The 15,800-nt window shown below is 48.2% G+C and overlaps 1 protein-coding gene across 1 annotated transcript; it reads left to right on the plus strand.

The window, feature by feature from the left end:
* The first annotated feature begins 14,024 nt into the window (after positions 1 to 14,024).
* Positions 14,025 to 14,567, plus strand: LOC139831818 (uncharacterized). Its single transcript, XM_071821155.1, has one exon. The coding sequence runs from the start codon at positions 14,025 to 14,027 to the stop codon at positions 14,565 to 14,567; it is 543 nt and encodes a 180-aa protein (XP_071677256.1).
* Positions 14,568 to 15,800: the final 1,233 nt, after the last annotated feature.

Below are 15,800 nucleotides of genomic sequence, written 5' to 3' on the forward strand. Positions count from 1 at the left end.
CCCCGCCAACCAACGCCATGGCAGGCACGGAGCCGAGATCTGTTAGACTGTATATAATAGCTTCCGTATATGTACATGTATTGTAACTCCTGTACTCTTGTACACTATAAATATAAACCAACGCCAACCCTATTGGGTGTCGAGTGTTCCCCAAATCCTTTGTTTCACATGGTATCAGACTAGGTTTAGGTCATATCTTCCGCTGCCAACACCAGCGCCGCCGCCTCCTCCTCGGCCGCCGCCCCGATGCTCCCTGCTGCCTCGACCACCTCCACCACCGCCGCGATGGCCTCCTCCTCGTCGCGGCCCCTTGTGTCGCCGTTCCTTGCGGCGCTTCTCGACGGCCGCACGCCGCCACCGCTTAGCGGCGCCCCGATCTCCACCTCGGCTGGTCTCTACATGGGTGCCACCCCTCGTGCTACGTGGCCGTTCGCCTCGGCCGCCGCGTCGGTGCCCGCCGTGGTCGGGCCGCTCCCTCTGTCGGCCGCTTCACCATCCCCCGGCGTGGCCGGACCGATCGCGGTCCCTCCTTCGTCGCTAGGTGTGACTGCTCCAGCCCCCGCGCAGGCTCCAGGAACTTCTGCCCTGGCCCCGTTCGTCGCTGCTCCGGCGCCCACCCCCTCGTCAACCGCTGCCCTGGCTACGTCACCCATACCGTATGGTGCGGGACTCTATGGGCAGCCCCTTTTCTACGGCGCCACGACCATGGCCTATGGCGTCCACTCCCCACCTCCGGCCTCGGCAACGACCTCGGCTGCCTATGTGCCGCCTGCTCCTATCACCCATGAGGCTGGACCCGTGCGTGATCCGTCGCCCGTACATCTGGCACACCTTGTGACAAGGTATTAACTTGTCAATGCCTACGGATTGTAGACTAGGGTTTAGTTGGAAGTAGAGGGCAAGTAGATCTCGAAGGTTTCAGCCGAAAAGTACTCGACGATTACAAAACTAGGGTTTGAGAACAATGATTCGATGCTTTCTTTGTCCCTCGACTCCTCCTTATATAGGAGGCGGAGCCGAGGGATTCGTGTTATACAAGTTACAGAGTCCGGGAAGGTTTCTAACTCATCCCGCAAGATTACAAATAACACTTCCTATTACAACTCTAGCTTTCCTTAATAATATCTTGGGCTTCCGAATCTTCTTATTCTTCGGGTAGTGGGCCTTCAGTAAACCCCGGGTACTATCTTCGGCAGGCCCATTTGGGATGCCTATGTCAGTAGCCCCCGAGATTTTGCTTGAATCGCAGAGTTAAGGAAAATCTCCACTGTTTATTTTTATTCGACAACTTCAACTTTTCTATATTTCTTCTCATAAACTTCTATATTGTACAGGGATAATGGTAGTTGGGGCTAGTTCATCTGACGGATCAGGTACTAGTTAACTGCTCTAGTGGCAATCCACAAAAACCTACTTCAAGATCACGTCCCTGGACATGATCTCGGGATACTGGTGTAAACTTCGACAGGTGCCGCTTAAGGTCTTACCATTCTGTCGAGTCCCAGTAAAATTTATCGAGTACCTAACGCGTCCGTTAGGATTTTTCTTCGTATCTGTTGATACGGATAAAAGTAGCAGAGCGCAGTCTTCGGCGATGCCACGCCCAGCAGAACGGATCTGGGGTCTTACCTTCGCAAATTTGCGGCATTCAGAAATTGATCGCAACTTTGGCGTTCTGAGAATATATTGTCGAGTGCTTATTCGGCTGTTGGAATGGCACATTTTATCGAGTCAAAAATGACTTATATTGCTCTCCCGATGGGAGTATATGCAGAGTTATTTATAACTCGAAATATACTCTTTTGTTCTGCTATCTTTCTTTTTTCTCTTTCATTCTTTTCTCTTTTCTTTCTCTCTTTTTATGATTTCATCGGGCACGCGAACAGCGTTCCCGATGGGAGTAGCCCCCGAGGCTACAACCAAGGATTTGTACTTGGTTGTAGACTCCACGCCTTATGCCGCTATATTTTCTTTTTATCTCCCGACATTTTACAATTTCTCGGGTGCGCGAACAGCGCTCTCGATGGGAGTAGCCCCCGAGGCTATGAACAAATATTTGTATTTGATCATAGGCTCACGCCATTTCTATTTTGCTGTTCTAGACCTTTTCCTTTTTTCCGAAGTAGCCCCCGAGCATTTGATCAAAAACTTGTATTGGATCAGAGGCTCAGTATTATTTTTCCATGTCGCCTTTTATGAAACTGTAGAGTCAAATTTTTTCCTCTGCCAAGGTGACGTTATTGCTGACGATAGCCACGATTGCGAGTCAAAAAATCGCGAGAAGCCTTCTCCCACTGCCTTGCGGGCCCAATTGATCCACTATCTTGCCACGTCGTGCAAGTGGGGGACACACGTCCTCCGCTTTTTCTGGCGCACGTACCGTAACTTCTCCAATGTTGAATTACTTTTTTACCCTCGTTTCCACGTGGCTAGCATCTGCCACATATTTTCCTTATCCAACGGTCCGCCGCTTCAGCGCACCTCTATATAAGGTCTTCTTCTTCCTCCTCGAGCACCTCCGCTCGCGCCGTCCTCCTGCTCCCATCTGCAAATTTCTTCCTGCGACCCTGCGCCATCCAAGCTCTTCGTCTCTAAGCTGCAAACCCTGCGCCATTGTTGATGCCACCTCGCCGGTCGACAAGGCACAGCACGCCGGAATCCTCCATGGCCGCCGTGGATCTGGGGACGGCGGAGTGGGAAAGATCGAAAATTTCCACTCAGGACATCAACATGCTGAAGAAGCTGGGGATCAGCAAGAAGCCCAAAGCGTTGTGCTTCCCCAGTGAGGAGAGCTACTCAACCCCTCCAATGGGGTACCGGGTAAGTTTTGTCGACCACCTCATCCGCGGTCTTTCCGCCCCCATTCATCCTTTTCTCCGCGGATTGCTTTATATCTACGGTCTGCAACTCCACCACCTCACGCCAAACTCGATTCTTCACATCTCCATTTTCATCACCCTTTGCGAGGCCTTCCTTGGCGTCCAGCCTAACTGGGCGCTATGGAAGCGCATTTTCTTTTGTCGCCGTAATGGCTCTCCCAATGTCGCCTATAATATAGGCGGCGTTGTAATTTCTGTTCGGCCCACTGTCGATTACTTCGACGTCAAACTCCCTGACTCAGTGCAAGGATGGCGCAAGAAGTGGTTGTACATTCAAGAGGAGAACCATGGATGCGCTGAGGACAACATCCCTCCTTTTGATGGCGCCGAGAAAATCTTTCGCCGCCGCTCCTGGGACGCAGAGGCTACCGAAGAAGAAAAAGCGTCGACAGAAACCTTGATGGCTCGCATCCACGAGTTGCAAAATACTCGCGGCAAAGAGTTATCGGGTATCCAAATCACTGCATACTTTCTTAGGACTAGAGTGCAGCCGCTTCAGGCTCGCAAACATCCTCTCTGGAAATATGCTGGCGATAAGGACGTGGATCGGCTGTCGGCGAATTTGGAGGTCAAGGATTTAGAAAAACTTGTCCGAAAAATCTCGTCTCTCAACAAAAAAGATGCTGTCCCTTCTTCTTGCCGTGTGACACCATTCATCGCCGCCAATCCACTTCCCAAGGTAATCTTAATCTATTGTATTGTTGTTGCTTTGCTATCTTTTTTGCAACTTCTTTTCTGATATCTCTCCTTGTTTTCTTTTATACAGAATCATCCAGACCTTGTCTCGCTTCCTCCTCTTCCTGAAGGTGGAGAAGTCGAAGAAAGAGTCATTGTCACTGATGACAATCAAGAAGCTCCGTCTTTTGTGAATGAACCCGTGGATTCTCAAAAATCTGCGGGATCTTCCGAAGGCACTGCGTCGGCACTATCTCCTCCTCCCGCTGTTTCTCCAAAGGGCAAAAGGAAGAGGAATGATGTCGAAGATTCCGGCACCTCCAAAGCCGAAGAAGTTGATCCTTCACGCCAGAAGTCAACTTATGATCCTTATCTTGAATCCCTCGTCAGCTCGTAAGTCATTTTATTTCTCCTTATTTCTGTACTCGAAGATTTTTGTCTTATCTTACTGTCTATTTTTGATCACAGCGATGACGAGGAAGAAGTACCAACTTTTGATGTGGCTCCTCGAACGAGCACGTCACATACTTTAATTGTTTCGGAGACACCAGTTGAGGGAGAAGAATCCTCGCCTCCTCAACAAAACGTCGTCACCACCACTCCTCCTTCAAGCCCTGTTGCTCCTTCACCAAAAAGGACAAGGGTAGAAACGATCATGGGACCTACCCCTCAATTGGGTAGTTCCTCTAACCCTCTCTTGGATGATGTAAGTTTTTAACTTTCTTGCCAGTCTCTATATTTCTTCTGTTTGCTTTTTTATTCCTTCATATTTTTCTCATACCGATGTTTTCTTTCTTTGATCTTCTTTGACAGCCCATGATCAAAGAGCTTGTTCGCATCGGATCCCAATTCATCGGGTATCGTGAGTATGCCAGCAGGACTGAAGGTAATAACTTTTTGCTGCCATTATTTCTAACCTCTTGCTCCTATTTTTGTTGCAATTTTGACGGTTCATTTCTATTTTGACAGAGAAACTTGCAGAGGCCAACAAGCTTGCCGATACTCTTGCTCAGAAACTGGAGCAAAGTGAAACGGCCCGCAAGAAAGCCAAACTTGATGCTAGCGAAGCCAAAGCAGAGGCTGATGAAGCCAAGGCAAAAGCTGCTAGTGTCGAGGAACTGCAGAAAAGACTTGAGGATGCTGAAACTGCTTTAAACGAGCACAAAGCCGCATAGGCTACTCGTGAAAAGGGAATCCTCAAGCGCCTAAATACGCAAAATCGGCGCTTCCAAGGTAATTTTATCGATCCCTTCTATTTTTCATAGGACTTGTTTTTTCTTGCTGTCGACCAATATTTATTTCCTGTGGCAGGCCAAACAAACCAAGAGTTTGATCTGGAGAATCCCGACAATGATCCTCTCCTTGACGCACTTTCTTATCTGGAGTTTCATGGATCCGAAATTCGTGAAGGCGTGGTGAATGCTGACGCAGGATTGTCGAAGCTGTTCCCCTACTTCTTCCCGAAGAAAGAGGAGCCCAAGACTTTCCTTGCCCTTGCCAAGAGCTTCAATCCATCAGAGGACCTTGGACTGAAAATGCGCCAGGAGAACATGAAGATTGCTGTCGAGAACACTGTTGCCTTGGTCGCTAACAGCCAACAAACTGTTGACTGGAAGAAGGTTGGCGACACCGAGCAGATAGAGCAAACAAAGTGGCGGTTGTTGATCAAGGCAGCCAAGCCCAACACGAAGAAAATTCTGGCCTATCTCGGGATCAAACCATCTTCGACTCCTAGCTCATCAAGGGCGGAGGTCTAGTTGCATGCCTCTTTTTTCTTTGCTTTCTCTATCTCTTTTGCCCTTGTCGCCAATTTAGCTGTGGCGACAATTATCCTGGTAGTCCTTTTAGAGAACTTCTTTTGTAATGTCTGTGTAAATTTTCTAGAAATCAATGAAATTCCCCCTGGCACTATTATTGATCCTGGCGCTTTCTTTTCCAGTTAATATTTGATAACTATTCGACCAATCCTTGCTCTGCCGATGCTTCACCTGCTTCTTCCTTCTCGAAGAAAATGCTAGTTGATGATGACCCCCTCGAAGGTTCTTCGAGCAAACCTTTGTCGGAAGATTTGCAAGAACTTCGACAACAACTTCAATCTATGAAAAAACAAATTCTGGCAATGATGGAACAAGCTCGGAAAGCATCCGAAAAAGAGAAACTTGCTCTCCAACAAGCCAAAGAGGCTATGGCTGCCAAGGACGCTGCTGTATTGGAAGCTAAGGAAGCCACTACCCGAGAAAATAGCATGCTCGAGCTAATGCTGGAAGCTAGCACAGATATGTTAGGTATGTTTTTCCAACCTCACAATGCCTCCTCTATGTTTTTCTGTGCCCCCCTTTAAATTTCTTGCCTTGTCGCTTAATAGGCTCGGTTCTTGATGCTGCCGCCGAAGATCGAAGAGTAAACGAGAGAACAAATCTTCTTCTCAATCTTTCCCTTAACCATGGCTGTTTATTCTGGGCCACCCCTGAACGAACCCAGCAAATTGTCAGGTTCCAAGATCGTGCTTGCCAAGTGCGCGAATTTCTCAATTTTTGCACGACAACATTAACCCTTGTTTATAAGATTTTGTTTCCTCGAAACGAGACTCCCAAGACTCTTCCTGAATTGCTGGAGACATTTAGAGATGCCCCCCGTATTCATAATTTTGTGCGAGCTCAATTGACTGCTGGAGCAAGGTTCGCCATGATTATGATAAACATTTGCCATCCAAAGTTGGATCTGACGAAGATTGTTGCTGATTGCTTGGCCAAAAAATCACGGCTAAAGGATGACATTGACACAATCAATGAGATGGTAACTCCTGTGGCCGAGTCGATGATGGATGAGCTTCTTCGGATGGATTCAGAATTCTTCGTCAAAGGAACCTATGCTGAACATAGAACAACCAGAGGCTTGTCCATAGATAGTATTTTAGGCCTTGACTGAACTGTACTATATTGCAAGACATTGTGTCTGTAACTATTATGACTTTCTTTTTTGTTTTCACAGAAATTTGCTTTATATTGTAAAGCGGTCTATATTGTTGAAGCCCCCGAGCTTTTGGCTCGAGTTTATACTGTTTTGCCATCTCGATAATTTTTCCTCTTGTCGTAAGAAGATGTCTTTATTTTTCCATTGATAGGTTGAAAGCCCCCGAGTATCTTAGTGTCGTAGTTCTATATTTTTGTTGCGAGGTTTTTAGACCAAAGCAATGAGTATACTATATTTATAACTTGTTAGCTTCCGATGTTATATTTGGCGAGGTATTTATTGTACCAAGGCGAAATATTTCGGTAAGTCTACTTTATCTATATTGTATTTTGTGACCTGAAAGCGTTGAGCCCCCGAGCGTGTCGAAGAATAAGAGATGTATCTCCACTATCTTTATTATATTGCAGCACCTCGAGCCCGCCTCATTAAAAACCTTTCCGGCCCCACTCGGTGCCCCGAAAAGGAAAAGAGTGCGTCTGAAAACTCGCGGGAGTTTCAGTACATTGTATTTTTACAGAGAAGGACTATATTTCGATTCTAGGCGTAGAACCGCCTGAGCTGCGCCACGTTCCAGGGGTTTTTCTCTGGCGCCCCTGTCTTCTTGTCCTTGATCCTGTATGCTCCTCCGTCGATGACTTCCGTGACGACGTAGGGGCCTAGCCATGGTGATTCGAGCTTTTCAGTACCTTTCTGATTTAACCGTAAGACCAAATCCCCGACCTGGAAAGATCTGGGCCTCAACCGTCGACTGTGGTAGTTTTTGAGGTCTTGCTGGTATTTGGTGACTCGTGAAAGTACTTCATCTCGAGCTTCATCGAGTGCGTCCATATCATCCTCCCGAGCTTTTTGTGATGTTTCCTCGTCATACTCTGTTACTCTTGGAGAATCATGCTCTATTTCAATTGGTAGTACTGCTTCGGCTCCGTGTACGAGAAAAAACGGAGTTTCTTGTGTCGCCGTATTTGGTGTTGTTCGGATACTCCACAAAACACTTGGCAACTCCTCTGGCCAAGTATGTCGAGCTTTTTCAAGCGGTCCTAGCAGGCGCTTCTTGATGCCGTTACAGATAATACCATTGGCTATCTCGACTTGGCCATTGGTTTGCGGGTGTCCGACTGACGCAAAGTGCAATTTAATGCCTACTTCTGCGCAGTACTCCTTGAATTCCTTGGACGTAAAATTTGTACCATTATCTGTAACAATGCCGTGAGGCACTCCAAACCGAAAAACGAGCCCTTTCACGAACTTTATTGCTGACGCTGCATCTGGTGAATTTATTGGCTTCGCTTCTACCCACTTGGTAAATTTGTCGACAGCAACCAGCAAGTACTCATATCCTCCTGGCGAAGCTTTGTGCAACTTGCCCACCATATCAAGTCCCCATTGGGCAAAGGGCCACGACAATGGTATTGGTGTCAATTCTGCTGCCGGAGAGTGAGGTTTTGCGGCAAATCTTTGGCACGCGTCACAGGTTCGTACTATTTCTTTGGCATCTTCGATTGCTGTCAACCAATTGAATCCTGCCCGAAAAACCTTGGCTGCAATAGCTCGACTACTTGCGTGGTGGCCACATATTCCTTCGTGTACATCCTTTAGAATAATTCTTCCTTCTTCGGGTGTAACGCACCTTTGCAAGACGCCTGAAATACTTCGCTTGTATAGCTCCCCTTTGACCACTGTAAAGGCTTTGGATCGTCGAATAACTCGTCTTGCCTCAACTGGATCGTCGGGTATTTCTTTCCTGAGGATATATGATATGTATGCTTGCATCCAAGGGACTTCTACCATCATCACAAGCTCTTGGTTTTCTTCATCCTCCGCAGCTTCTTTGAGGGGTGCCGACGTTTTTCCTTCCTTTGCTTTTTTTCTGCACCTTTTTCGGCTTCGTGGATCTCTCCGCAATTTCTTCCCAAAATACTCCTGGCGGGATTGGGAGGCACTGCGACCCGATGTTTGCGAGAACGTCGGCTTCATCATTGCTCAATCTACTGATGTGATTTACCTCGCATCCATCGAACAACTTCTTGAGCTCATTGTACACCTCCTTGTATGCTATCATGCTATCATTGACTGCGTCACATTGGTTCATAACTTGCTGAGCCACCAATTGTGAGTCGCCAAAGATTTTTAATCGAGTTGCACCGCAAGCTTTCGCCATCTTCATCCCGTGTATAAGGGCTTCATATTCTGCTTCATTGTTGGATGCGTTGGGGAACGTCATCCGGAGGACGTACTTTAATTTGTCGCCTTCAGGTGATATAAGTATCACTCCTGCGCCAGCTCCTTCTACTCTCTTGGATCCATCAAAGTTCATGGTCCAAGTTCTTGACAAATCTGGGGGTCCTGTGTTTTGCAGCTCCATCCACTCTGCAATGAAATCTGGCAAAACTTGCGACTTGATTGCCTTTCTTTTTTCATACGTGATGTCCCGAGGGGAAAGTTCTATTCCCCAAAGGGAGACACACCCTGTAGCTTCTGGATTGTTCAATATATTTGACAGAGGTGCTTCATTGACTACTATTATCGGGTGTGCCGAAAAATAGTGTCGCAACTTTCTTGCCGTTGCAATTACTCCATATGCTAGTTTCTGGTACTGCGGGTACTTTTGCTTCGAAGGCGATAAAACTTCACTGATGAAATATACCAGCCTTTGCACTCCATGGAGTTTCCCTTCTTCTTCTCTTTCGACAACTAACACTGTGCTCACCACTTGGGGTGTGGCTGCAATGTACAGCAGGAGAGGTTCCTTTTCCTTCGGCGCCACCAAGATTGGTGGTGTCGAGATTGTGCGTTTCAGGTCTTCGAAAGCTCTGTCGGCCTCTTCGTTCCACTGGAATTTCTCCCCTTGTTTTATCAGAGCGTAAAATGGTAACGCTTTTTCTCCCAGCCTGGCGACGAATCTGCTCAAAGCTGCGACTCGCCCAGTTAGCTGCTGTATTTCTTTCAACTTCGTTGGCTTCCTCATTGTTACGATAGCTTGTATTTTGTCGGGATTTGCTTCAATCCCTCTTGCTGAAACTAGAAACCCCAGAAGTTCTCCTGCTGGGACGCCAAAAGAACACTTCGTCGGGTTCAACTTGAGGCAGAATTTGTCGAGGTTATCGAAAGTTTCCTTGAGATCCTCAATCAGCGTTGCTCCCTTTTTTGACATTATGACGATGTCATCGATGTATACTTGCACGTTTTTTCCAATTTGTGTTGCCAAACACTTCTGCATCATCCTCTGATATGTTGCTCCCGCGTTTTTCAAACCAAAGGGCATTGTTCTGTAGCAAAACACGCCGTAAGGTGTGATGAACGCTGTCTTTACCTCATCTTCTTCTTTCAATCTGATCTGGTTATAACCAGAATATGCGTCCAGGAAGGAAAGACGTTCACATCCAGCCGTGGAGTCGATAATTTGATCGATCCTCGGGAGGGGAAAGTGATCCTTTGGACAATGTTTATTGAGACACGTAAAGTCGACGCACATGCGAAGGACCTTAGTGTTTTTCTTTGGCACCAGCACAGGATTTGCTACCCATGTGACCTCTGTGTGCAGTTCCTTGATAAAACCAGCTTCTCGTAGTCGATCGATTTCTGACAGCATAGCCTTGCGGTTTGGTTCCGAAAAACGCCGCAAAGGTTGTTTGATTGGTCTCGCTAATGGATCCAAGTTTAGGTGGTGCTCGGCAAGTTCCCTGGGTACTCCTGGCATGTCAGGTGGACACCATGCGAAGATTTTCCAGTTCTCACGGAGGAACTCGACGAGCGCGCTTTCCTATGCGAGGTCCATGTCGTTTGCGATGGACGTCGTCTTTTTTGGGTCTGTCGGGTGAATCTGCACCTCCTTAGAATTTTTCTCAGTATTGAAAGTTGATTCCTTATTTGGCCTTCCAACGTCTGGCAGCACGTCATAGTCAGTCATACTTCTTGACGCCAAATACTCAGCTTGCATCCCGAAAGTTTCTGATATCCGATGAAAATCCTTATCGCACTTATCGGCTAAGGCGAAGCTTCCTTTGACTGTGATTGGTCCCTTAGGTCCAGGCATCCTCCACAACAGGTATGTATAATGTGGTACTGCCATAAATCTAGCATATGCTGGTCGTCCCAACAGAGCATGATACTGCGATGGAAAGTCCACAACTTCGAACTCCAGCTTCTCGATTCTATAATTCTCTCGGGTTCCAAACTGAACATCGAGATTAATCTTCCCCAGTGGATAACTTGGCTTCTCTGGTGTGATACCATGGAACCTTGTGTCTGTTGGCTTCAGGTTTGCTAAGGATATATTCATCTTCCTCAATGTATCTGCATACATGAGGTTTAAGCTACTGCCGCCATCTATGAACACTCGAGAAACATCAAATCCCGCAATAACTGCTGGTAGGATAAGTGCTGACTGCCCTGGTCGAGGAACTTGCTGCGGGTGATCTGCTATGGTAAAACCAATGTCTTGCCCTGACCAATTAAGATACTTGACTGTTGGTGGAGGCATTTTTTCTGCCATGAACACCTGTCGCGAGATTACTTTCTGAGCTCTCTTGGATGGCCTTCCCTTCTGAATCATCGACACCGCTCCGTTGGAGTTAGGATCAACGTAAGGTGGTGGTGGAGGTGCTGCCGCTATTCTGAGCTGGTGTCGATTGTCTTCTGTAATCGCGGGAGGGGGTGGCAAGTGAATCTCGCTCCTTGGTTCCCGAGGATTTATCTGTGCTGCCCGAGCGTTAGCATGCTCTGCCCACCTTAACATTGCCTGGAAATTGCGACAATCTTTCTACAAATGCCCTGACTGTCTCTTCCCGTTACTGTCGAGAAAAAAGTGCATCTGACACGGCCCGTTCATCATCTCTTCAGGAGACACGAAAGGCCTCGGGAATCTAGGCCCGCTATTTTGCCTGTTGTTTCGAGAGTCATCTCTATTGTCGCCTCGCTGCTCATTGCTTCTCTGATAATCGTCTCTGTTGTTTCCTCCGGTGTTTGCTCGAAAGCCTGCCAAAATTTGCCCTGGCGCATCATAGCTTGAGTACTGCCGAGGGAATCGTCGCCTCGGTTGATAATTTCGACCGCGGTCTTCCTCTGGTGACCTGTGTCGTTTGTTGTGAACAGCATCTTCTCCATCTGCCCATCTGTTTGCTATTTCCATTAACGCAGACACTGTCTTTGGATTGGTCCTCCCCAAGTCCTCGACGAAATCTCCTCGCCTGATTCCTGCGACAAACGCATCTATCGCTCTCTCGTCAGATATATTTTCTGCCGAGTTTTTGATGATGTTCCACCTTTGGATATATTTTCTCATTGGCTCATCTGGCTTTTGTCGGCACGCCCTCAACTCCTCTAACGACGCGGGTTTTTTGCATGTGGACCGGAAGTTCTTGACGAACACGTCCTCGAAGCTTTCCCAGCTGTCGATAGACCCTGGAGGGAGTTTCTTTATCCAAGATCGTGCGGCTCCACTCAAATGCACCTGGATGCTTTGCATAGCTGTTGCCCTGATTCCTCCTGTGAGCTTCACTGTCTCGAGATAATCAACTAGCCAATCCTCTGGATCTTGAAGGCCATCGAATTTCTTGAAGTTGTCAGGTAACTTGAATCCTGAGGGGACTCGAGTTTTTCGGACTCTCCTCGTGAAGCACGGCAAACCACACATACCCTTGTCGTTAAGCTCTGGGGATTGCCGATGTTCCCTTCTATTTTGCCGCGCTCTGTCGACCCTTGCTTGTGCTGCCGTGTCTCTTGCTCCACTTGGTCCTTCGGGAGCTGCTGCTGCTGCTGCCGCAGGTCGTGGACTATTTTGTCTTGCCGTTCCTTCAGGAGGCATTGATACAAACGCTGTCCCCATAGCTCCAACTCCTGCTATCGCCATGTTGTATAGTGTTTCCCTTGGATCTCCTGGAGGTGGTTTAGATGCGAGGATAAAGGCTTGCGTCGCCATATACCCAGCCTCTGGTGTCTTAGGGATGATGTTTCCTCTTGTGTCTATTGACATAAAAGACATGTCGAGGTTTTGGACCAAGTGCTCTCTTTCTCCTTCGGGTACGTGTTGTAACCTCGATCTTGCTCTGTTCCGAGCCTCTCTATGGCTATCACCCGAAGTTCTAGAATGTCGACTCAACTCTGCTCTTCGCCTACTTGATGCAGAGGCTGCCTCCTTCCTTCTGTTTAGCTCGGCTGCCTGTTTTTCCAACTCTCTTGCGGCTCGTGCGAGCCTATATTGATATGCTTGCAATTCTTCTGGCGTGGCTGTTGTAGCCATTGGCTCTGTGCCATCCATAGCTCTCGCAGCTCTATCCCATGCTGTTTGCGGGAGTTGGACTCTGTGTCGCGGCTGTGGCTCGACGTATTTATTGCCTAGACCTCGCCGCAGATCGGAGGGATCGACGTATGGATTTCCCAGATCGTCGAAAGCCTCAGATGTTTCCTCTTGCTCATGGCTTGGCTCTCCAATAACATAAATCTGATGATATTTTGTATTCAGATCTATGTTGGGTTTGGTGACACCATCATTGAGATTGGTGAAGACCTTGCCCACTGTAGTAGATTTGTCGATGAAGTCGTAACTGTCGACACTGCTTGAGCCATCGCTTATATATGAGTCCGCAGATGACTCAAACGACATGTCGCTGAAGATCTTGGCGAGTTTCTCTCTTGCCCTGGTGCTGATGTAGCGTGAGGACGAAGTTTCTTCTTCTCCTGATTCGGTTGACGATGTATAGCTTGAAAAATCGGATTCGACCGCCGACGATCCCGACGAAATCGGAATTTCGACATGATACGATCCTTCTTTCTCGACGCGAAAGTGAAACCTTCCGAACGTCATCTCCATAGGCTCCTCCAGATACGCATATGCATCCAAACGGGAGGGTGGGTGAGGAACAAAATCGACAGGACCAGCAGCGATCTGTTTACCTCGATCCATTGCATTGCTTGCGGTTGACGATGTCGAAGATCTTGAACGTGCCATCGAGATCGGATCCTTGATGCCTCTAGTTCCCACAGACGGCGCCAATTGACAAGGTATTAACTTGTCAATGCCTACGGATTGTAGACTAGGGTTTAGTTGGAAGTAGAGGGCAAGTAGATCTCGAAGGTTTCAGCCGAAAAGTACTCGACGATTACAAAACTAGGGTTTAAGAACAATGATTCGATGCTTTCTTTGTCCCTCGACTCCTCCTTATATAGGAGGCGGAGCCGAGGGATTCGTGTTATACAAGTTACAGAGTCCGGGAAGGTTTCTAACTCATCCCGCAAGATTACAAATAACACTTCCTATTACAACTCTAGCTTTCCTTAATAATATCTTGGGCTTTCGAATCTTCTTATTCTTCGGGTAGTGGGCCTTCAGTAAACCCCGGGTACTATCTTCGGCAGGCCCATTTGGGATGCCTATGTCACCTTGTGACAATCAAGTTGAACCCCGACAACTACTTGGTGTGGCGAGCTCAAGTGCTCCCCCTTCTGCGCAGCTACTACCTTGACGGCTATGTTGATGGCACCGTCTTGTGTCCACCGCCTATGGTGCATGTGCTTGATCCTGATGGTACACCTATGGCACTCCCAAACCCGGCTCATCGGCAATGGACGGCGCAGGATCAGGCTATTCTCAGCGCTATCCAGTCTTCTCTTATGCCGACTGTGGTGGGCATGGTCCTCTTCGCTGCCACCTCGCACCAGGCCTGGAGTACCCTTGATGCCAGTTTCTCTTCTCAGTCCATGGCGTGGTCCATGGCCATTCGCAATAAACTTGGTGATCTCAAGAAACTAGACAAATCTGTGACGGCTTACTACAATGAGGCTAAAGAGCTGGCTGATATATTGTCTTCCATTGGTCAGCCCCTTCGTGATTCTGAATTCATCAGGTATATCCTCAAGGGTCTTGGCGAGGACTATGGCTCTCTTGTGGAGAACGTTGAAGGGCGAGATAGTACTAATCCGATTAGTGCCCATGATCTGTATGCACGTCTCCTAAACACGGAGCAACGCCTCGGAGCTCGCAGCCCGGATGGTCCATCCTTTGACGCATCCGCCAATGCTGCGTACCGCGGCGGACGCAACTAGCAGCAGCCTCGCCCGCTCAGCGGGTCTCTTCCGCAGCCGCCCATGCAGCCGGCCTCGCAGCCGCGCCCCGCGACCACGACGGGAGGACGTGGCCAGTCCTGGGTGTGCACCACATGCGGTACCAAGGCACCCTGCCAGCTCTATGACATTGCAGGCCACCTCGCCTCCCATTCTCATCGCCGCTTCAAGCAGGACTTCTTGGGCATTGGGAACGACGGTAGCGGCAATGAGAAGCAAGCTGCCCTTGCGACTCATACACACGGGTCTACTACAACCTATCCCGTCGATGCGACTTGGTACATGGACACTGGTGCTTCTGATCACCTGACACATGAGCTCTCTAGGCTCAACCCTCAGGAGACCTACGCCGGCCACGACCAAGTCCGTACTGCCGAAGGCACAGGTATTCGCATCTCCCATGTTGGCCAGGCATCGCTTCTTTCACATACCTCTAGACATGTTCATCTTCGTAATGTTATTCGTGTTCCCTCGGTCACTCGTAATCTTCTTTCGGTTAAAAGGCTTACCATTGATAATAATGTCTTTGTTGAGTTTCACCCGTTTCATTTTTTGTCAAGGACCGAGTTACCCGGGACGTGCTTCTTAGAGGTCGGAGTCGTGATGGTCTTTATGTGCTAGATGCCCCTGCCGCCCCCGCCGCTCCTACCGCCCCTCAGGTCTTCAGTGGTGTGCGTGCCGCCCCCTCACAGTGGCATGCTCGCCTTGGCCATCCTGCTACCCCAGTTGTTCGCCATATGCTCCGTCGCCATGATCTACCTTTTTTGTCTAGTACTACAACACCAGCAATTTGTGATGCCTGTCAACAGGGCAAGAGTCATCATTTACCTTTTTCTGAGTCTACTCATATAGTTACAGCTCCTCTTGAACTTGTGTATTCGGATGTGTGGGGCCATGCCCAAACTTCAGTCAGTGGTCATAATTATTATGTCAGTTTCATTGATGCTTATAGTCGCTTTACATGGCTGTATTTACTTAAGCGTAAGTCTGATGTGTTTACTGTCTTTCTTCAGTTCCAGGCACATGTTGAGTGCCTCCTCAAAACTAAAATTGTTCACGTACAGTCGGATTGGGGGGTGAATACCGTAACCTCAACACCTTCTTTCAGACTCATGGGATAGCTCATCGTGTTGCTTGCCCTCATACACATCAGCAAAATGGTGCCGCTGAACGCAAGCACCGCCACATCGTTGAAACTGGTCTCACCCTGTTAGC

This window comes from Lolium perenne, chromosome 5, assembly GCF_019359855.2.
Source record: "Lolium perenne isolate Kyuss_39 chromosome 5, Kyuss_2.0, whole genome shotgun sequence".
In the NCBI taxonomy this organism is placed as follows: Eukaryota; Viridiplantae; Streptophyta; class Magnoliopsida; order Poales; family Poaceae; genus Lolium; species Lolium perenne.